Source organism: Toxotes jaculatrix, chromosome 3 (assembly GCF_017976425.1).
Source record: "Toxotes jaculatrix isolate fToxJac2 chromosome 3, fToxJac2.pri, whole genome shotgun sequence".
Classification (NCBI taxonomy): domain Eukaryota; kingdom Metazoa; phylum Chordata; class Actinopteri; family Toxotidae; genus Toxotes; species Toxotes jaculatrix.
Window position 1 is genome coordinate 14,436,670 of NC_054396.1, and position 23,547 is coordinate 14,460,216.

The 23,547-nt window shown below is 40.5% G+C and overlaps 1 protein-coding gene across 6 annotated transcripts; it reads right to left on the reverse strand.

Moving 5' to 3' along the window:
- Positions 1-1,266: 1,266 nt before the first annotated feature.
- arhgef25b (Rho guanine nucleotide exchange factor (GEF) 25b) lies at positions 1,267-22,899 on the reverse strand. Of its 6 annotated transcripts, none has more exons than XM_041034609.1 (18): positions 22,837-22,899; positions 21,747-21,852; positions 11,499-11,821; positions 11,284-11,388; positions 7,857-7,984; positions 7,273-7,339; positions 7,017-7,120; positions 6,747-6,816; positions 5,753-5,842; positions 5,534-5,626; positions 5,045-5,095; positions 4,838-4,915; positions 4,543-4,734; positions 4,272-4,452; positions 3,976-4,181; positions 3,734-3,874; positions 3,482-3,496; positions 1,267-2,184 (listed from the first exon to the last, which is right to left on the reverse strand). In XM_041034609.1, the coding sequence occupies exons 1-17, from the start codon at positions 22,897-22,899 to the stop codon at positions 3,494-3,496; spliced, it is 2,001 nt and encodes a 666-aa protein (XP_040890543.1). In that variant the 3' UTR covers positions 1,267-2,184; positions 3,482-3,493. The 6 variants fall into 6 exon arrangements, with proteins under 6 accessions (XP_040890543.1, XP_040890544.1, XP_040890542.1 ...); XM_041034610.1 differs by having other exon boundaries at positions 1,267-2,214; positions 3,479-3,496; XM_041034608.1 differs by lacking the exon at positions 3,482-3,496.
- Positions 22,900-23,547: the final 648 nt, after the last annotated feature.

Below are 23,547 nucleotides of genomic sequence, written 5' to 3' on the forward strand. Positions count from 1 at the left end.
TCACATCATTACATTTTGTCACCAATGCCAAACAGCCGAGAAATTCCTATCACCAGTAAAATGTTTGTTGAATGATTAGGAAGATTAAGAAGAAAATTACAACAGCTTAAGTCTGAAATGTTTTACCGCTAGATGATGATGAAATGATAAAAAACAAAAAAACAGAGCTATGTTGTTTATTTTGTTACCTGATACTGATAAGCAACAATGTTAGTGTTTTTGAGACCCTTATTACTGATGAATGAAGCATCCGTGAACTATAACTTCAAATATATTAGTCAGATGTTGGTGTGAATACTATCAGGATACAGTTGATTGAAAACTGTTTATAAAGAGTAGACGAGTTATATTGAGATGTTGTTAATTGAGGCACTGTACTTGCAAAATCCTTTGGGACTCCATGCGTCATACGGTCAAATGGCTTTTGGCACAAACAAGCACCTTTGATGCTCAGTGTGTTGCAGGGAATTGAAGAGCTTCCAGGAAGGCTTTCACCTGGAGTACTGAAGGGCCGCAAGGCCTTTAAAAAAAAAACCCATGTGGGACCACAGTGTCATTAACGATAGAAAGGAGACGAACAGGAATTTTCTGTTTTTGTTTTCAGAGCTTGCAGAACATCAACCAGCTGTGGGAATTAATGTCTGACATGAGGATACGCCAGCTGGGCAGGTGCTTGTTTCCACTTTGGCCTCACAGCTCCCCCTTCCTGCCTAAGTCATCCTGATTAAACTCACCTACCGTTTAAAAATTTGTCTACAAATATAATTATTCATAAAATAAAAGCTTTGATATTTGTAAGTTACAGAGCTGACAACGTGATTCTCGAATTCGTAATAATAAGCATGAGCTTCTTAAATCGCTCCACTAGAGGGCGCTGTACGTCAACTGTTGTGAAATGGATATCGTGCAAAGATCTGATTTAAAAAAAAGTGGACCAAACTAATCAGACTCAATTTTTGCACATGAAAGTGACGATACTGGAAACAAAGAAGGAAGCTACACTACAGTGAGGTGGGTGTTCACTGGGGCTTCTTGATGGAGATTATCATTTAAAAAATGGAAATACAGATACAGGTTTCCATCTCCTCACTGAAGCCTGTGAAACTGTAAAACGCTAAAAAAAAAAATGTCCCTGCAGTAAATGTCAGATGAGAGTTTATAGTATTCATTTCCTCCAGGGTATATGTTTTCGTGGGTCTATTGTGCTGGGAAACATGAGGAAATGTTTTTCAGAAAAATGATGATGATGACAAATATCTACAGCATTTCTCTTTAATTCTGTGTGTGTATCAGGACATAACAAGTCACAGATTTTACTGATATGATTCCACATGAGATATTTACATTCAAGATGACAGTGACATATGAGCACCTCTGTTTTATCTTTGTTCCCTTTTTCCTCTTTCTGCTTGATTATGACACACGCTCTGTGCGAGTTGTGTGTGTTGAGTTCAGATAACACTCGAACAATGGCAGAGTTAAAATAGCCCACCAATGGCAAAACACAAGCTATTTTCTAGTCCTCTGGAAATGCACAGACGTACTTCACATTTCATATGTATTCAGATCCCACGGTGAAAGTGGAATCTACAGTCACCCAGTGAATCCAAGGATACAGTGATTTGAGGACACAGAGTATGATCGTGTTAAGGGATCTGAGAGCCCTGATCTCTGGGGGAATAAAGTGGAATTGGTCCCTTATGAAAAATAGTATGCATTACAAAAATATCCATCAAGGAAATTTCAATGGAAAAAGTAAGAAATTTGTACATTTACAATATGAAGCACAGCCTCTGTGGTGCTTCAAAACCATATTTTTGCACATTTCATCTCACCTGTTATCGCCATCTGTGGACGTGTATATGAAGTATATGCACTCACACTCAAATGAACACAATCAAATCAAGAGGAAATCCACGTTAACCTCCATATTAGTGGTACTTGAAGGAAACTCTGAAGTGAATTTGGGGCAAAATGTGAAGACAGAGACAGGAACACCTTGATGACTTCTGTACAGGAGTGATACAGTCAAACAGTGCTGACAGAGCACTGTGACTCAGGCCAGGCACTCCTACTCCAGAAGGGTAAAGAGAGTTCACGTGTCACTGCAGCTCATCACTGATCGCTCTCCATGAGCTGATCCAGGTTGTTTGGTCGATGTGCTGAATAAGTTCCACCCTCACCCTGAAAGGTGGTTCCATTCTCACCCTGAAAGAAAAAAAAACCCCAAAACAATAAATTAATTATTTTCTTACTTTAAAGTTTCAAGACATGACACACAACAGCTCTTGTTTCTCAAAGATGTTTTACCACTGATATTTCTAATTCTGGCTCTCTGGCTGTCCTAAATGTGGATGACGTGTTGCATGTTATTTTGTGTTGCAGCAAAATATAGTGACAACTCAATAGCCACATTGCCGGATAAAATGGTCTTCATTTCTAAACCACCAGATGATGAAACAATGAAATAAGAATTTAAAAAGGTTAGAGTTAATTATATCACACTGATTTGAACATTAAAATATTGTCTATAGAGTGTAAATGATTAATATCGTAACAAATTATTCTTTTAAAATGTGTTTAAATCTGCATGAAGTGATTTTTTTTACCACCTGGGGGCGGCACAACAAGCTGTGAACACAACAGCAGTTGCTATTTTACACATCCAGGAGATACAGAGCAACATTATGATTCACTGGAATCATGTTTCTGGCCACCTGGTGGATGTATGTCTAATATTCTCACTCCTTTTAGCTCTGTTTTGCTCTACACCAACTCCTACATGCTTCAGTGTGTTCACTATAGTCACTGTGCATTATGGTGATCAGCAGATACAGCAGATTGTGGATACAGAAATATTGATTTGCGTAGCTTTAAAAAGGACGTCTGTGTATAAAAATATCTATTTGTCTATCTTTAATGAGAGCATCACGCTATTACAGGAAAAAATACTGCTGTTCAGAAACAGACACTGAGTCAAAAAAACCTTACACCTTAGACAAAAGGATTTTAGTTATTTAGGAAACCTGACTGTAAGTCTGCGTCCGAAGCAGGATGGAAACGCTGCTGATCCAAAAACACAAAGAGGGAGAACAAGAGGACGTGAGTGACTTTGTGGAATCGGGCCAGATAAACCTGACTAATAAGAGCACTGTGATAACCATTTCCTCCTCTTGGCGGACGTCTGAGTGAATAAGATAAAACAGCAGGTCAGTGGGTTTTCCATAAACTAGATGACTGAATGACACCAGCTACAGTTTAGGTCATCCAGATTTTTGAATCCATGCAGAAACAACAATGGGATAAAATCAACCACAGTCATTTCCCCTCATCATCAGCCTCCGGCTGGTGCCAGAGAGGTAACAGCTCCACTGATCTGATCTACTCAACTTTAAACCTGGTGGATGTATTTGTACTAAACACAATAAACACGTCACAATGTAGTCATTATAAAGTTTATAATGACCATAGACAAACTAACCTCATGGCTGCATCACTGTATTGGTTTTAGGAGAGAGAGTAAGAGGAGAGAGGTAACAAGTTAGATTATTTTGTTTTTACTAAATTAAAAAGGAATAAACTACAACTTGAATTGTATTGTGATGGCAGATGCTTTTGACATTGATATCTCAAACCCTGGACAAATAAAAATCTAAATGTATGATATGTTCATACTTAAACTTAAGAATTTGAATTTTCTTTTCACCACTGTGGAAATGAAGACTGATGGTACCTGCATGCTGTGCTGGCTGCACGGCGGCAGACCATTAAACGTCCCACGGTCGTGCCTCACCTCTGTGCACAAACTGAGCTGATGGTGGGAGGATAGTGGCGGGTGAGATGCTTGAGGAGCCACAGCACAAGGATTTGAAACCTTAAAACAGAGACAGATCAAATAAAGAAGGTGTCAGAGAAAGAGAGATGCGTGCTTGTATGTATATTTGGTACAAAAAGGCAGCATTGCTGTGGACTCACCGCCTTTGAGGCAGGGCTGTGTTGGGGCGGATGCAGAGAGGGCAAGGAGGTGTTGTAAGACAGCAGGCAGGGCTGCTGACGTCGATCCATGGACGCCGAGGAGTGAGGTCGCAGGCCAGATGCTGACACAACTGGGGACTTCATGTTCCTGCCCAGACTGTTTGACTTGCTTTCCCTGCGTTGGTACTCTATCGGGGACTGAAGGGCTGCAGAGGACAGGAAGAGATGTCACATTACTCATTCTCTTCAAACTCTCACATCTGCAGTTTTACTGAAGGAACACTAAGCTCTGGTACCATTAAGGAAGTTCCTTTGAGTCTCTAAGATCTGAACCACGTCACTGAGCCAAGCCTGCTGTATTTCTGGAGATGATGCCTGCATGATGAAGCGTGTCACGCTGCCGTCAGTACCCCGGGAGGTCAGGACCAGACAGAACGGATCTTCCTCAGAGTGCTCCTCCACACCCAAACAGCTGACCTGCAGAGTACACACAGGAGTTGTCCGTTTTAAACATTAAGAAAATTTTAAATAAATAAAAGATACATTAAAATGTAGTTTTACTCTTACCTTGATGCTGTTTTTAAAAGTGTAGCCTGGCAATAAGAAGCCTTTTTTCTTATCAATTGGCTCACTGAAGATGACCAGCTGCTCAAACAGGAAGACCCGCCTCTCCCTCGCTCTGGACAGGAAGCCACTTTCCTGCTCGCTGACAGAGAAGGTATCCTGCTGGAGGAGCTTCCCCTGAGCTGTGATTTTACCCTGAAACAGTGCGTGTGTCACAAAGATTGTGAGAGACCGCACGTCACCCTGGATGTGTGTTGAGAGGTTGGTGACAAGAAATGTAAAGAATTCAGTTTCTCACCTCAAAACCCTGGAGTCTGCCTACATTCATCATATCATTACAGCGTTTTGGCACAAAACACATCACCTCCACGGCCCTCTGATGGAGGAAATGGGATGGGGGAGAATCAGTGGGTGAAAACAAGATTTTGGTGCGCAGATAAAGGTTTGCTACTCACAGATTCATAATACTTTTTGTCTGTATTTATGTTCCATATTGAGCTTGTACCTGTAGCTCCTCAACATCCCTTCCTGCTTTACCATAGTACTTCAGGAAGTCCTGAGGGGGAGAGAGAGAGAGGATTTTATTTAGAGTTTAAGGGTTTTTTTTAATAAGAAATAAATATTACCTTATTTATGCTTTAATTCAAACAAAGATTACTAACTTTTTATTATATGACAAAAAGTTCCATTAATTTGATTCTTAATCAAAGTTTTAATTTTGTAATTTTCCCCTTTACATTTTTACATTACACCATTTATAAAGCATTTATATGCTTCAATTGATAACTTGAATAAATAATTTACAAATTGTTTTCAGATCAGCTATAAGCCATTAATAGGAACAACTTTTGTGTTCCTCATCAGGAAGTGGTACCTTAATCTCTTATAAAAGTTTTTATTCAATGGATCAAATAAACGAGAAATAATGTAAAATTAATTGTGACATGTAACGGCGCCATTCATGCAGAGACACAGTCACGTTAAACAGCACAACCTTCAGCAGGAGCTGATACTTCATGATCCTCTGAACAGGTTTGATGAGCAGGTCATTGAGCTGCAGCCTGTGACCCAACTGCTGCCTGAGATCCTGTCAGGTACCAAAAAAAAAAAAAAGAAAAAAAAACAAAAAAAAAAGAAAAAAGTTCTAAACAAATATGGAAAAAATCTTCAAAGAGCTCCAGTAAAATTTACAGTAATATAAAAGAGTAGTCACCTCAAAGTAGGTCTCAATGTATTCAGAGACAATGTGCTCTGACTTGGGTTTGTTCTGACAGTAAACCACATACATGTGAAGACGTCGCTCCTGTAAAAAATTAAGACAGAGACGTGTGTGAGGCACAGTGTGAAGAAGGGACGGACAGAGAGGGGAATAAAACCTCTGAACTTCCGACTCTTAGTTTCCTCTCAGTTTTATTGTGCTTCCTCTTCCCCTGAAGAGTTTTATAGGCGCTTTGTTAAATCAGTGCAGGAACTTTGCCTCATTAAATAGTTCCAGTGGCTGAGAAAGAATGGTTTAATTTGCTGTGGCGTAATCAGGCATGCTACACTACGCTGACTGGAGCGGGATAAAGAAGCTGAGATGGAAAAGCTGCACCATATCAAAACATTTTTTTCCAGTAGTTTATCCTCCCATTCTCCCTGCTGTCGATGATTATGTACTGATGCCGACATGTAGAGCGCCATTAAAAAGTATTTACCAGCCATTTTTCCTGCATATTACCGTCTTACATTATTTCGTTCAATTGATCACTTATTTTGTGTTTGATACTCATGCAGAGATTTGTTTTCACTTTGACATTAAAAAGTCTGTTTTTTTCAATGTTCAGTGTAAAATACTAGAATATGAATAAGTTCATAGTAGGGGTAAATAGTTTTTATGGAGTTTTGACATCTGTAATTCCAGCTCACTTTCACACACAGCATGGTCTCTGTGGAGCGTCTTTAACGCTGATTGTCGGCTTTGAGAGCTCTTTAGTCAAAAGACGGTGATTACAAGACCCTTTACTCTGCAGCTGCACCTGCAGAAAACAGATCTGTGAGCTGAAGACACATCTGGATGGCAGGGGGCCAAGGCTTTACAAAGACATAGAGCCCTGATTTGTGAGACGGCTGTAACCTTCAGCAAATCTCAGAACACGCAGGGTGCAGATGAAAAACAAAAAGAAACTTCTCATCCACACTTGTTACTCACTGATTTGGGAACTCACATGTTTGATGAAGAGCTGGGCCAGACTGTCTGGATCACCCACACATTTCTCCAGCTCCCCCAGGAAATAACTGTGTCACACAAGGCAGAGAAGGTCAGGCAGGAACAGTCATCCAACCAAACAAACACACACACACATATACACAACACACGCCAAACCATCGTGAAACATGAGAAGCTCAGACAAAGTTAGAGTAAACTGGAAGAGACTGTTCAAATTCAGAGGAACAGAGAGGGGGAAGAAATGACCGAGGAGACTTCACTGACTCACTCTTTATGCCAGTCATAGATCTGGTGGATGTTTCCAAACACAATCCTGTCCTTCCCTTTCATGTCATCTGGAACTCCTTGATTGGCCATGGTGGCCATGTAGCCCTTCACACACACACACACACACACACACACGTGTGTCAGCAATCACATCAGATTTTTTTTGTACAGAAAAAAAACTGAGTGTTATTGATTAAGGAGTCTGAGTTTTTTCCTTGTATAAATTTCATTATTTGAAGATTTGAACAGCGACACACCTGCACTATGAGTCCCAGATCTTCCACATACAACCTTTCTGTCTCTATTAACTCTGTCAGCACATATCTGAAAGACAGATTTTAAAACAGCAAATGGATAGTTAAAAAGGATAATCAGGAGAGATAAAACCAGAAATATACATAGGTGTTAAAGCAATAGTTTGACATTTTGGAAAAAAAAATTACTCATTTGCTTTCTTACACAATTAGACCGATACCACTCTCATACATGTACAGTAAAAATTTAAGCTACAACTGGTTAGCTTAGCTTAGCATAAGCTCTGGAAAGACAGGATACAGTTAGCCTGGCTCTGTCAAATGGTGTCAAATGGGCAAAGAACATAAACGTCCTTCTTGCTGGTAGACATATCGTGTTACTTTTGGACAGAGCTGGATGGTTTAGTTATTTCCCCATTTCCATTTTTTTAATGCTAAGTTAAGCTAAGCATCTCCTGGCTTCAGTTTCACATTGTACCATACAGACATGCCAGTGGTATCAATCTTATCATATAAATCTCAAGAAAGTGAACGGGCATATTTCCCAAAATGTCAACAACCTCTTTAATGTAGAGGCTGACACCTACATGCTCTTCTCTAAGGCAATGTTTCTCTCCTCTTCACTGTCCACTGTAGCAGACCACTGACTGCCTGAGTCATCAGTCACAGCACGGTCGTCTTCACCTTGGAGAGTGTTGATGATGGATTTTTGACTCTACAACACAAAAACAAGACAGTACAGCATTTAATAAGGTTTGATGTAACATATTACGTAAGAGGACAGTGACAGTCAGTGAGTTGTCCTGCTCTGTGGAGCTGTGAAACACAGTGGTGCAAAGTACATCTACTACGGTACAATACTTAGATACAAAGTACTTCAATTTTGAGGTACTTTACTTTGAATATTTCCATTTTTTTGTCACTTTCTACTTCTGCTCCACTAAATTTCAGAGGGAAATATTGTACGTTCTGGTCCCCTACATTTACCTGGCAGCTATATTACTGGTTACTTCAATTATCACAATTTCACATCAAAAACAACATGCAATAAGCTATATGGATAAAGAGTGTTTTGGCTTTGGAGCCCTTATATGAAAGGAGAGTCTAGTTGGGGCCCCTTGTCAAGTTTCTGGAATTTGTGCGCTGCCACCATTTCTACCAAAGAGAAATTTCTCCCCTAAACTTTTCAAATGGCTTCATTTAAACAAATGCTTGAGGTCAGAAGAGGTCAAATCATCCAATACTCCCCAAAACTTTAAAAAGTCAAAAAAAAAAAAAAAAAACAGTCAAATACAAACTTGTGCTACTTTTGAGTAAAGAATATGACCACTAAGGATCAGTAAGCCTGAGTGTCCTTTGACCCAGCCAGCACACATCTGCAGAAAAATAAGAGAATGTGAGGGTCCCAATTGGGGAACATCAGTGGGGCAATTTTGCTGATCTTCTTTTGGAGTCATGCCACCCCCTAAATCTCAAGTAACCTGAGAGTAATAATCACTTTTTAATGTCTCTCCTTGCTGCTGAGGAGACTGTTGGGCAGAGAAATTTGGAAAAGTAGAGTCAGGCCTGACGGATGAATAACGAGCAACATTTGCACAATTTGTCAAGTCATATAAAAAGAGGTCGGGGGTAACTGACCACAGCATGGAGGGTTGTTATATAACAAATACCACTCCTCACCTAAATGCAGTATAATCTAATGTGAATTTGACTGTAATCCTCTTGACATACTGTGGTCTCACCACATTTTGTTCTCTGCCTCAAAGCACTAGATGATAATCCTTCAATGGAGGCAGTTTGTAGGTCAAATATGGACTCTCTGTTTATCTTTTTTTATGCATGGCCCCTCTTTTTTGCTCTCTCATTCGGTTTGAGTCGACTGTTCGTGTCTTCACCCAGCAGCCTGACACATTCTGCCTACGAAAAACATCTGAGGCTAATTTCAAACTCCATCTTCACTGTGGTTCTGAACTGCCAGCCAGTAACCATTAAAACTGCTGAGCTTCATTTTTGTGTTTGCTCTCAATGTTTCTTTTTCTCTTAAAGAAATTAGCTCCGCTGAAAACCATGAGAAGGGTTAAGGAGTAGTTTAACATTTTGGGAAATACACTCGCTTTCTTGTCAAGAAGCTCAATAGTGCTCTCACATCTGTACTGTAAATATGTTACTGGAGTCCGGAGCACGTTAGCTTAGCTTAGCCTAGCTTAGCTTAGCTTGGCATAAAGATTGAAAACAGGGAAAGAGAGAACCTAACAGAATCCACTTACCAGCACCTCTAAAACTTACTAATTAACACATTATATACTTTCGTGTAATCCTGTAATACAAAACCCAGAGGGTAATGTGACAATTTGGTGTTTATCAAGGCATTTTATTCCTTTAAGAAATAGTCTTACACTTATCTACCTGTCTTTTTTATACTTAGGTGACTGTATGGGTTTAAAAAATGAGACATATACCCCTTAAATTTTGGGGCATATCCAGATCTTTAACCATGAATTAGATTTTTTTTTTCTCTGAAGTCTGGTGTGTGTTGTTTGACACTAGCTTTAGCAGAGGTCTGCACTCTCTGAGTGCCCTTCTAGATCCCCCTGTTTCTGGTCTTTATGCTGTGTTAAACGAACTGGATACTGGCTCCTGCAACATATTTACTGTAGAGACATTATTGTGGTATAAACCTTCTCATTTAACTCTCAGCAAGAAAGCGAATAAGGTTATTTCCCAGATTGTCAAACTATTGGTTTAAAGATTTAAGACTCTGACATTGACCCAGGCAGCACAAACATAAAGGGGTAAGAAGCCAAAGTAAATATAAAGTTGGAGGTGTCTATTGCGTAATTTTATCCCAACAGGCTATTAGACTGAGAAAGGCTATAAGTGAGGACAGTCATTTATCAAGCAGATTGATAGATGAAAGGACTGTGTGAACCCATTTCTACTTATCTGTTATGTAAAGCTTCTGAAACTTGACTCTGTCATCCTTGGAGGAGAACTGTCCAACATCCACAGGCCTGTTTCTCACCTTGCCTGTAGGCCTCCTCTTCTTCTAATTTTGGAGTAAACTCCTCACCCCCAACTCTGACCCTGTATCAGCCTGTTACAGACAGCTTGGCTAGTTGATTACTTCCAGATGCGGTCTAGAAAAGCCCACAGGATTGATTCCATTCACCAGGGCCTTTCAAAGAGTACTACAGAAAGAAGTGTGTGTGTGTGTGTGTGTGTGTGTGTGTACGTGTGTGTGTGTGCTTGCGTGTGAGCACGCACACAAAATATGAAAACATGTTCTGTTTATTTGGCACAATTGGTGGAAGTCAAATGATGTGTGCAAATAAAAGCCCTTTCACATGATAAAACGGCCGAACAGGATGTAGATGTATATGTGCATGTTTATAGTGCCAACGGTAATAGAAACGCAGCTTGCACAGATGGAGCAGAGGGTGATTTATGGATTGATGACCTTCCGAAATCACTTTAAAATCAGTATCCTGTTCAAGCAATTACTCTACAAATAGTCTACAAAGTTTAATTATTATTCAGCGTTTGTTTTTGTTTTTTTTGTTTTTTTTTTAATTGTTTCTTCACAGCCTGATGGCAAGTGCCCCTTGGTCCCATCCCAGTGGTTGTGAACCAGTGTTATAGTATATGGTAATAGAATATATGGCAACTTGTGCTATACTTGCCACATAATCAATTCGTGAAAATTAAACTTTTGTTGTAATGTTTAAGCCTTTAATCCAACTACAGCACTTCTATTTTTGGCCCCTAACTGAAATATGATGTGAATCTTAAAGGGAGACCTCAGTGTTAAACTTCTATAATAGTGACAACTGGGCTTGTACTGCTGTCTTTGTGAGGGATTTTTTTTTTTGTTTTAAACCATGATAGTCAGGACAATTTCAGTGAGGGTCCTCCCAAGCATAGCAAGACAAATGTGTGTCTAAAACAGATAGAATTGCATAGACTGGAACAACACAGAATAGAAAAGAACAGAATAGAATAGAATAGAGTCATTACTAGACTCTGTGTGTCTCTGCCTTGCAGGAGGTCAGATAAGTTGCTCTGACAGGACGGCTGTGTTGCAGAAGAAGCTGCTGGACTTGACAGACTGTCTGTCCACATCTGTACAACAGAAAAATAAACAGCCATTAGAAACAAGCAGATAAATTGTGTTTCCTCAGGAGGGATAAATGCGTACATTCAAGTGAATGCTCCTTGTCTTTAGGTCTCACCGTATCTCCTGTGGGCAGGATGGTGTAGTTATTGTGTGGTCCCAGAAGCCTCGGCTGAGCTTCATTGTGGGAAAGAGGCAATGGCGGCTGCCTCCCGTCTGATCTGCACATCTGCTTTTCGACTTTTCCCGCACCTCCTCTGGCATCAGAGCTCAGTTTGCGGACGGGGTTGGTGAGCCATTTCTTCAGGGCACTGACAGGGTGGCGTGATCCTCCGGATGAAGAGTGTGAGCAGGGGCTGGAGCTGCCCGAGGCCTGGTGGGGCACAGAGCCCGCTGATGGGGTGATACTACCATCGCTGCCTGCCACAGAGTATGACTCTGCTGCAGAGAGAGAGAGGGGAAAAGGATTGGGTTAAAATACAGCAGCTAATTGGGGGGTACATCCTCTCAGGTCAGATGCTGCAGACAGATTTCTGTACAAAAATGCTGTTCAATTTCCTGTGTTAAGCCTTAACTGTAACTTTAGTAGCTGCAGCTACTGTACCTACAGGTCCTAAATTATTATAAACACAAAAACAGATCTGTTCTCATGAGGACGGACTCATAAATTTAACTGGAAATGTTATACTACAGCTTCTGTTTATTGCATGCTGTTAATTTCATACTATTTTCTGTTTAAAATAGTTTTAAAAAATAGTACAGCTACCTTGAAACTGTACTCATGGTAAGTACAGTGCTTGAGAAAATGTATTTTCCAAGGATTTCCACAGCTGGTTATTTATTTTAATATTTTTATTTCCATTGACTCATGACACTGTGAATACCTGAGCTGAAAATCTGCACTGGGCTATCATGACACAATAAATTACATTATTAAACTGTGTTGGCTTCATACTGACTGTGGTCAGGACCCACATTTATCTCAGCTACGACTCTGACACTTGTTTCTTCTGCCTGCCAACACATAATGTGGACAGTGAAGTATTTAAAGGACACAAACTTGAGTGATTTTTTTTTAAATTCTGTGACCTCAAGTCAGTCACAACTCATCATTCTCATTCTCATTCACTCATTCAATGAACGGCCCTCGTTCTGCAACTCAGGCAGGACCAACACTGGAGCTGACACCCTTTAATGCCACAGCTGGATCTTGTTTCCCCGCTTTAAGTCTCTAGCCTGTGGAAACTGGTACCTAATCCTCAACCGCACTGTTTTAATCAAGCATCCTAACATTAACAGTTCACTCTGTTCTGCTGATCGCAGCAAAGTGGAATCTTTCAGGAGCCCAACTTTGTCGTTTTGGACTCTTCCCAGAAGCCACTATTCCCTGTCAGCACATTTATGTAAGCTGTAATCATAATAACAAGCTTTCAAGAAGCCAGTGAAAATCTGGGTCAGCCATTTGCCAAAACTGCCTGATACAGCCATTAAACAAGACACCATATTGACAGTGAAATACTGAATGATGTGTTTTTCTTCCTATTCCATTACAGTTCTCCTTCTATTGGGGACTAGCACAATCTTTCCTAAGAAAAAAAAGAGCACAAAACTGTTTTTTTTGTGATGCTTTTATTCAGATAGATGTATTTTATATGCTTGTACCTTGAGCTGTCAGACAAAAGTTCAGTCTCCTCCAAAACAATCTAGACATTTCAAGTAGACTGGATTCGAATAAGACTGTAATTAAACTAATTCATCATCTGGTGCTTCACTCATGCAGTGAACGACACAAACTCATTTCAGTAATTAAATGATTTAGAGGGAAGGGAGGAGGGTCAAGGTATGTATTTGTCTTTCTGTGCATGTGTGCAAGTGATAGAAAGAGCGTTTGTGTAGTTGTGTGTTTGTGCAGTTTTCTGGTGATCCTTGAGGACAGGGTTGAACTAGAGACGTGGCACTAAAAATCCAAAATGTGGCACCAGGAGAAAAGTTAGGGGATCAGCAACAACATTAGGATTCATCTTTTTGGACTGTGAGTGTCTTCATGGAAACCCATGGTACGGTGGAGACAGCCATCTGGTCTCCTTTTTTTTTTTTTTTAATCTATCAAGGTCAGGCCATACAGGACCACTGACAACCATCTCACCATCTGTTGAAATGTTACAACAAGTACACCTTACTGCAGACTGTTCTGCAAATACATCAACACTTTCTCTGAACTGACCCTTAATGGTGCTTGATGGTCACTGTGACGTCCAAGTCACTCTGCTGAGCCGAGCGACTCGATGTTTGTTTGAGATGCTTATGTAATGTGTCATTTTCCCACGGAGAAACGAACAGCTGGACCACCATCCGGACTGCAGGGAGTGTTAGCAGAGTGTGCAACCATGCATGCAGTGAATGCATCCGCACACGCAGGGATTATGGACATTCAAATTATATTTAACAGTTTTATCTTGTGTAAACCTTCTGTCTGTGGAAAGAGTGACTAGTCAGTGTTTCGACTCTAACTGAATTTTCTTAGGAAAAACATCTTCTGCGACCATATTCATACATCAGTGAGGCTGATTTGTGTGACTTCTCAGTTCTGGAGGTGGTTTCGTGCGCAACATAAACTCTCTAGCGCATGCAGATTGATGGATGGATTAAAGCTGGGTGGCGTTTGATTCTCTCAGCAACCCCATTGGCTCAGGCAACATACCTACCCACATGGAAAAGAGATGGCAGCAAACAGGACCAAACATTAGGGAAGGGTCAGTCAACCTGACAGTAATCCTGGCTGCTGAACTGAGGCACCAGCAGCTCGAACACTGCCAGCAAACTGTACAACCCTGCAGCTTCACAGTTTGGTATGCGAGGGTAGAGACTAACTTGTAGATTAAATTGAGTAGATTGTTTGTGCAGTTTTCTGAGTATTTTTAAAGTGCTCATTCACAACGGAAGAAGAAAGTCATCTGGCTTTACTTTGCTTATGCATTTTATTTTGTGATGTCCTACATTTCCACTGGAAAGCAACACACTTCCTCACATTCCTTTATGCAGTTAATTTACTGACCAATAAAGAGGCTGTGAATGATGACAGTGTGCAGGACGTCAGGTCAATTTTCTGTGCACACCTGTGTTAGACCTGCAGGTGTTCAAAAATGTATGTATCAAGCTCTGTTGAAGCTGAGAACACTACATCCAGAATTGTCCTTCTTTATAACAAGTGTTTGTAAGTAGCTTGTTTTAACTCTAATCAGAGTACATATTTAAATTGGTGAGTCATTTATCAGTAAAGGGGCAGTTTGTCACTTAGAGAAAGACTTTGTGGTAGTCTGTCATCAATGGACAATATGTGATGTGATGGGATTTAATGAGGAATTTGTATCCATCACTGAATCACAATGTGTAGATGCAGTGGGTGGCGGTATTATCCACTTGAATGCTACTCTTGAATGAAAATCAAAACATTTAGACTTTACATCACAGTACAGTTAAAAACTAAGTGGCATAATTAGAGGTACATTATAAAGCTAAACTGATTTTATAAGGCCGGGTGTATAAAGAGAAGATCATCCTCATGATAGAGTACATTTGAGCTTATCTGGCTCTGATGGGAGAGGGAGTGCTGCTTTCATGACCTACTTTACATCATGGAAGTGTTGTTGAGGTGCGCTCTCTCTCTCTCTCTCTCTCTCTCTCTCTCTCTCTCTCTCTCTCTCTCTCTCTCTCTCTCTCTCTTAACACAGATGGTTGGGAGGCAGTTAAGTACATCGTTCCCCACTCAACCCCATAGATGGTCACAGTCAGTAACAGCAGGAATTATTGAGATGCTGTCGGAGCACCGCTTGAAACAAAATGATGACACTTCACCAAGTCTCAGCATGGCTAAAGCCTTGCGCATGTCACATGTCAGGCTGTCATTTGTGTGCCACGTGTATATGGGAGCTGATTACTCTTGGCGCTTCATGTCATGTGCATGCTGATGGGTGAAACCATAATTACTGCTATCAGATCCAGTCATTTTGGGCTCAAAAGGTCTGCTTCACTTCCTGTTGAAATCCTGCTGAGAAAAATACCTCTCGGTCCACACTGACGTCATCACCAAAACTACAAATTATCCACTCTCACCACGTCTGCATCCATTCAATCCTTAGCAGGCCTGATGCACCGTTTATCAATCTGGGAGAGTGACACATTAATTAAACAAAACAGACACATGCACACACACACACACATAAATATGTCACCCTCTTTGCTCCACCGTACATTCATGAGGGGTTTAATTCCAGACAGAGACCTTTAGCATTTGGCTTGAGTGTGAAATGATAATGTTAGAGTACTAGATGTATTACATTATATTATTGTCACTTGGCAGAAAGCCTCAGGGTAAGGGTTAACCATCATTTCACTTGAGTCAGAGTTGGTTGGGGCTGAGGACTACAGGTTTGAGAATGAAGACATCTGTGGGTGTGGCATTACAATGCAGAAAGCTCACTGGGCTCGAGGCTACACTAGCCACTACAAACATAACACTACCATTGAACTATTGGTAGTCAGGTTGCGTTGTGGGTAATGTAGGCGCCAAGTTTTGAAAGACGATGACCCTGGTGCATCAATATTGATACTATTTTTTTTTACCTGTCCATGATGAGTCAGGCAATGTAACAGGAATGCAGTGTAAATCAGTGGAGTACTCTGCTTTCGGCTATCCAATGAGCAGCTATACCAGGCATTTGAAAATGCATTTCATCTCAATTATCATTATGTGCATATGTGATATGATATCCGTGTTATGCCCGTGCTTTGTTCACTCTTTCTGATCTTTCTTGGATCAGACAAGCGAGTGTCTTCCTGATCAGGCAAGATAGTGAACTGAGCCATTATTAGGTCAATTGTATTTGCTAGTAAACTATGACAAGAATGATTATGATTAATATCCCTTCACCCTCACATGTGATTACATCCTGCATGTTGACAACTGACCCAGTTAGAGTTTCTACAATGTTGTGGGACATTTACTCCTCAAGCCACCACTTCCTTTTTCCCACGGCACTGCAGGCTGCTGATATGGGTTCTCACTCGTACACCGTGGTCACTCCTCCTACTCAATGATCTCGCTCTCGATCTGGTTAAGGTCAAGTTTGAGTTTAAGTTAAAAGGAGAACGAATGAAGAGTACTGAATTCAACACACAAGTTTTACAGGTCTTTGCATTTGCATCAGGTGGCAGTCTTCTAACAGTTCCCCGAGCACTTTGACTACCTCTAAATCAAGGTATAAAACATTTATGTTCTCCACTGCCTTTGACTGAACCTTAAACCTGTTTTGCTCTGTTTTTTGACAACTTGAGAGCAGCACAAAAACTGTAAACACAACACTTATCCATTTATACAGGAACATTAGCATTGAAGTTGTGTGTCTATTCACCAGGTGAATATAAGACTAAATGTCTTAGTGTAAAACTACTCCGCTGGGAAATATCCAACTATTAAGCTATGTTCAAGAACTAGTTTCTAACTTTGTCTGTCTGCTGTTTACTGCTGAGCAGCGAGTGTACTGAAGGTTTATCAATGCATTTGGTTCAAAACAGCTGTCTGCTGCAGGTGGAAATTATGTTTGTGAGACCGAACCAAAACAGTAAAGCTATAAAACCAGAACAATGAGCTGAAAGACACTAAAACACTCGCAGAGCCAAAGGGAACTGCAGAGTCATGTGGCCATTATCTGTGGGTTTGTCACTACTTATTTGTTTTTATCTTTTAATTACTTTGAAAGGGATTCCATGCTTCAGATTAGCATTTTAATGTTTTAATCCATATTTCATGTTTTAATGCATTATGTAAAGCACTTTGAATTGCCAAAGAGGACACTGAGTTGTCTGTGCCTACTGGACCCTCCTCTTACGGGACACAGGACCACATCTAATTGACTAATTGTGTTCTTTGATGCAAATCAAGCGCAAATGAAGATCAGCCAGGCCTGTGGTTCAACGATGATATTCAAGCGAAACACACAACAATCAACACACAAGGAAAGCGCAAAATGGCTAAGTCAGTATGTAGGCTGCTGAATATGTAGGTGTTCTGTGTAGCTAAACACTTTTGTCCTTGTTAGTCATCATGTTTACTTCTTCACATACTGGTGGTGATGACCTCACGCACGCTGGTGGGTTAATGGACTATTAGTCATGGCGGTTTCTGAGCCAAAGCAATGTATGTGTAATGAGACAGTGAGATCGCTGGCAGGACTTTTAAGTAGATTTCCAAACAAGTTTCCCAAACACACTTTATCTGGAGGTGTTTCTCTGTCTTTATAAATAGCTGTTGGACATTGTGCCAAACGAAATGAAACACTCAGTGAGAGGAGGATGGCTAAATGAACGAGTCATAAGAAGGAAGTCTTCAGGGGAGAAAGAACTTGAAAGAAGAAGAAGAACAAGGAGAAGAAGACAGAACAGAGCAAGAGTACATATACAACCACATATAGAGGAGACATGGAGGAAGAGACAAACAGATTACATAGAAAAAAGAGACCTGGTTCTATCCAGACTGTGATTGCTACTCTTTCTATAAACCAAAAGCAAACTCATCAACAGACACACAAACAGACAAAAGAGGGTCCAGTTGCCTTTGATTCAACTCTTCTTGGATAACCATGACCTGGATGACTGAGAATCTTCACAGACATCAGACAAAAGAAGGTATTTTTAGAGTTAGAGGGGAAGAAAACACCTTTTATAACAGCAATACTGACATCACATCACATCACACAGGCCATGTGTCAGAGATGTTATATTAACCTTTGTGAACAAAGATGAGAAAGCAAGGTGTCTCAACACAAGGCCGTTTTCATTGTCACATTTCACACATCTATTTGCAGGGTCTGTCAGAACAGTGGAGCTCAGAGACAAGCTACTCTGTAATCACTCCCCGAGCAACTGGAACAACAGAGGATTTAAGGGTCGGGGCAGTAATGGGACGTATTTGTGTGTCTATGTGTGTGTTTGTGTGTGTGTGTGTGTGTTTGTGTGTGTGTGTGCATGTGTACAGCTGCCTTTCCTCTGAAACAGAATCACAGTTTGGTATGGGTACAGATTAAGGAAATCACTTTTCACCTGCTACCACGCACATGTATCTACACAGAACAGCAGTCAGAAATAAATCTGATCTGAGAAAAAGTAAACAACCCTACAGCTGGAACAAAAGAATAAAAGTGAAAAGTCTTTGTGATGAAAACTAATGATTTCATCTCATAGCATACTGGTTTAAAAATTAGGGGGTAGGTAGGGGGGTCTAGTTTTTTAGGGAAAGGAATGTCGGGACAGTGACTCATTGACTCTTGTGTTTCCATGATTCAGGGATCAGCAGCATATTCAGGGACACTCCAGAGATCCAGATGATTCTATCACTTTTGTCTCTTTGGAAAATGAATCACTCACTGGCTGCACTTGCATCTGTACCACATCCTTCCCAAAACAGAAAATCGACTGTAAAATGAAACCTAAAGAAAATGTGTTATTTTGGGGAATACTTTCTAAAAGTCTCTTTTGGTATTTTTATGCAGTCATGTAAACTTAACATCTGAAGGAATAGTCCACTGTTTTCAGTTCTCTATCCTCCTCAGGGTAGGAGCAATGATCAATATAGAGTGCAAAGTTCAACAACACTCTCAGTATCCCAGTCCAGAGCATCCCGGATGGCAAGGTCAATACAGAAGCTCACCGAGGTGTAGTTGCAGTCCACATTTGCCTTACAAATTTACAATTTTTACCATACAATATACTTAGCCCAGACAACACCATCCTCTGTTTTCCAAATGCTGCTACCCTCTTAGTGTTACAGGGAAGGCCATTAAGACTGGAAAGTAAATAAATGGAAAATGTAACATTTTGAAAAAATATGTGTAAAGAAAGGTTCAGAAGGCATGATTTTATTTTATAACTTAGAAAAACCAGCTGTGGCTTTGCAAGACCCTATGAGAAAAGGACACCTGAGGATATAGCCCACCATTACAAAACACTACGTCTCAGAAACTAAATTAACTGTCTGCAACATCTTTGGGAAGTCAGAAAAACAACCTAATATACTAAATATGGAAAGTCTTCTAAACCTGAAGACCTGTAAGTTAAACATACAGACTTCATTCCACAGTCAGAAAACGTCTGTAGTAAAAGTCCTCCTGAAGAGCAGAACACCTACGTACCTCTGACTCGGACAAAACAGCAGCCACATTTGCTGAGCAGTTTTCTGAACAGGTGCTGACACCCACACCCTCGCTGGTGGTGACCTCCTCTCATGGTGATCCACTCCTGCAGCTAGATCCAAGACTAACAGAAGCAGGCATAGTGCTGGACGGACACACACTAGCACATGCACACACACTATTCCTGTGGTAATCCCCAGCGGAGATGAGAGGAAAAGTGTACAGAGAGCTCCAAAGTCATTGTCCAAATCTGAATAGAAAACCCCTGAGACAAAAAATACGGCTGCTTTCCCAAAAACAGCAGCAGAAAACCCAGAGAGGCTGTTCTTTCCTCCACTGCTGAGCCTCTCTGTGTGGTCAGATGGTGGGCAAAGATTATGAGAGGGACCAAAAGTAAGTGAGGGAGTGACAGAGAGGCAGGGAAGGGGAGGAGCTGTGATGAGGGAGGGGATGGTAGCTAACATGCTGTACTGCTGTGCCAGCATCTGTTTCCCAGTCCCACCTCCTCCCATTTCTCCCTCCTCCCCTTCTGTTCCCCCTCCATCTTCACACCTCCCTCATCAGCTTCCCTTCTCTCCTCCCTACAGTCACTGCACAAGCAATGAAATAAATCTGAAAATTTTTCGCATGTACAGATTAACCCTCCACTCAGTGGCTTGTCACTTTTACCCACGTTGAGTGACATGTCTTATTAGAGAGCAATCTTGATTGGTTGGTCGTCCAATACTTCGGTCTGTATCTCAAAAGCTACTCAATGGATTATTTGTTTTGTAGAGAAATTCAGAAGAGAATCTTACAGACTTTGTTGATCCCCTGACTTTTCACTTAGCACCATCAGCAGGTCAAATTTTTCACTTATCCAGTGAAATATCACAACATCTACTAGACGACCAAATGTTGTATAGATGTTCATGGTCCCATAAGGAATGAACGATCCCTGGTCTTTTCCTCTAGCTAACATTCATATCCTCTTCAGAGTGAACTGTTATGACTTTCCATTTAGTGCCATCATCAGGTCAAAATTTTTTTATGTTAAGGGGTCACAAGTCAGAAAGATTGGAACCACTGTTTAAAGTGAACATTGAGGAGAACAGTGAGGACATTCAAAAGATTTCTGGAAAATTCACTTGACCTCTACCGCTCTGTGAGCTTTATAGTCACCAAATATCAGAAGTGTGCGCACAAATACCATGACAATCCCACTCCAAGTGTTTCTCTGCATGTAAGTGGTTGTGTAAAGCTTTCAGTGAAACTTAAAAATCATGGTCCCTGGTTATTCAGTTGTACTGACAGTGACACAATATGATGGATCATTTAGGTTTCTGAACTGGTAAAGGACTGTCTGCTCTAATCAACAAAGCAGTTGCCTGCACTTTTTAGACACCGCAGGTACCAAAGTAATTCCTCTGCTGAGGACAAACCAACATGTGGAAGTATCCCACACACAGAAAACTGAGCTGGCAGGACAGAGGCAGGCCGATTTAATCTCAAAGCAAAGATTAAGTATTCATGACAAGATGATCTTCTGAGCGCAGCTGTCCAGGCTCGTGGCAGCCGGTGGTGTGATTCAAGGAGATTTATGCATAAACTCATTCGAACCCAAACATGGACAAAGTCAGTGAGGAAGGGAAAAAAGAACAGCTGCTGTATCTATGAGACACCCATATAATACACAGTTCCACACACACGCACAGAGATGAGTACACAGCCACGTCACAGGTTGACCAACACAACCCTGGAATCTCAATCCACAGAGGACAGATTACAGCTATAAAAATATCAGAATGCTCTTGCTCTCTTGGCCACTGAGTTAAGCTTTTAAAAACTCTGTTGAAATGATGATCCCTGTGAGCTGAAAGGCACTGATCTAACCCACAATGTAGGATTACTGCACATGCATGCATGTGTGTATGAGCGTGCACATGCCTAATTAGCCAATATTTAATCATCAGAAAAAGGTCATGGTTCTTTAAGTATTTTAAAATCTTAAATTCATCAGTGATGTTTTGTGTGCAACGTGTAACACTTTCAGTCAAACCTCTGACGTGACCACAGCTCTTGCTTTCTGTCAGATAGCTCCCCACCATGGGAGACACAAGAGATGCACACAGCAAGTAAACTACAGTGTTTCTCTAAACTCATTGAAGATATCCGTAGACCAGATAAACTGACTGTGTTACCTTTACATCCCGGAGTCACACTGGATTTCCTGGCCCACTTGAACTGTGTCCTGATGTCCTGATTGTTTTCATCCGACAGCAGTTTCTCCCGGCTGGTGTCTGAAATCTTATACACAAGACAAGACATGAGTAACAAAGGAAGTTAAAGTTAAATTAAAAACACTTTGTACTCTTTATCAAAAAAATTTAAATTTAGTTTTTTGTAACTAAATTTAGTTAATTTAGTTACAAAAAATGTAGTTTAGTAGATGATTTAGTCTATTTGTATATTAATGTTCATGCTTGGTAGGTTTAGGGGTAGGGAGATCCTAACAGAACAGAAACAGTGATAGAGCTAATTATATCACTTCTCCACTCGGTTTCACCTCTCTCTCTCCACCCTGCTCTCTTTCCTATTTTTGTTTCAGTGGTTTCTTATCTTATCTGAGGAATTTCTCTTAGAGGACTGAACTGATTGGGAGACGGCACAACATCAAATCCGAGGGTCAAGAAAGACTAATGCTGCAGAATAAGTCAGATTAATTTCATCTTAAAGATGATTTCTTATCTATAACACATTAAAACCCAGAGAACACTGCTCTTCTCAGGTGAACACCTACATGAAAGCAAGGTATCTGAAAAAGTTTGGAAAGAAACAGAAAAAATGTACAGAAAAAATGTTTTCATGTTTTTCGGTAACAGATGGCTAGTTATATTTAAACTAAAACTGACTAAAAATCAACTTTATATTAAGAAAAAGGAGTTTGATAATGATCAGATTATAGGATCCACAACATTACCTATAATAATATTAGCATTTATTGTAATTGCATTAAAAATGGCAAAACTTGTTACACGACATAGAGAGCAATATCTCACACTAAAAACCTGCAGCAGGCATACGATAATCTTCTTACTTTCAGGTGTGGTTTTGCTTTATGTTATGAAAAATGTGTCCTACTCATCTACATTTCACACAATTTCAGCATTTGTGTACCCATATGATAATCGTGAGCAGCCCAAGTTGATACGTTTTTAACACTGAAGATTGTTCTGATTGTTCTATCACAACATTTGAACAATGCTGGGCTCATGGACCAGAGACACTCACTGTATCAACCCTGTAGCCCAGAAGATGTTCGGTCCTGCCTTGCACTTTGGCCAGAGTCTTCATTTTGCATCCCTTGCTCTTCTGTTCGCCCTCGATTTTGTCCTAATGTGGTGTCTTTTTTCTTCACCTTAAGGTCCTCTGGGAATTCTGTCTCCTTCTTCTCTCCCCATTCAAGCATCCATGTCTGCTCCTTTGATTTTTATTCAATAAAAAGGCAGAAAACAAGTCAAAAAGGCTTCAGAAAAACATCTATGCTATCCTGCTTGACGTCCAACAGAAGGACAAAAGGAGACAATTTATACTTTGCACCAGACCCTTTCTCCTCTGGGCACATGAAGACAGCTGGTCAATTGCAGTGTGAACTGTCCTCGGGCCCTTCAGCATAAGAGGGGGGTCAATCTGTCAGGACACGTCTAGCCACGTCCCGCAAGTCCCATAGGCTAATTTCAGTCTGTTGCCATTCCCTAAGCAGGAGCTTTAAGTAACTTAAATAACTTACTTTTTCATTAAATGTTAGATCTGACTGTCCCACCTGTATAATTTAAATTTTTTTGTAAATTGTTTTATAATAATATATTTGTACATTTCTGAAATTCAGGACACATATAGCTGCTTATCACTTTAACCCTGTTAGTACCACATTATAAAGGCTGAGGTCTGAGATTAGAGCCTGTGAACAGTGTGAGAGATCCCCATCCTGTGGTAAATCTG

Coding starts and splice junctions, on each gene's coding strand:
- arhgef25b (XM_041034608.1), bottom strand. CDS start 22,899: ATGAAGACTCTGGCCAAAGTGCAAGGCAGGACCGAACATCTTCTGGGC. Junction 4,453..4,542: donor CTTTTAAAAACAGCATCAAG/GTAAGAGTAAAA, acceptor TGTACTCTGCAG/GTCAGCTGTTTGGGTGTGGA. Junction 4,182..4,271: donor TCAAAGGAACTTCCTTAATG/GTACCAGAGCTT, acceptor TGTCCTCTGCAG/CCCTTCAGTCCCCGATAGAG.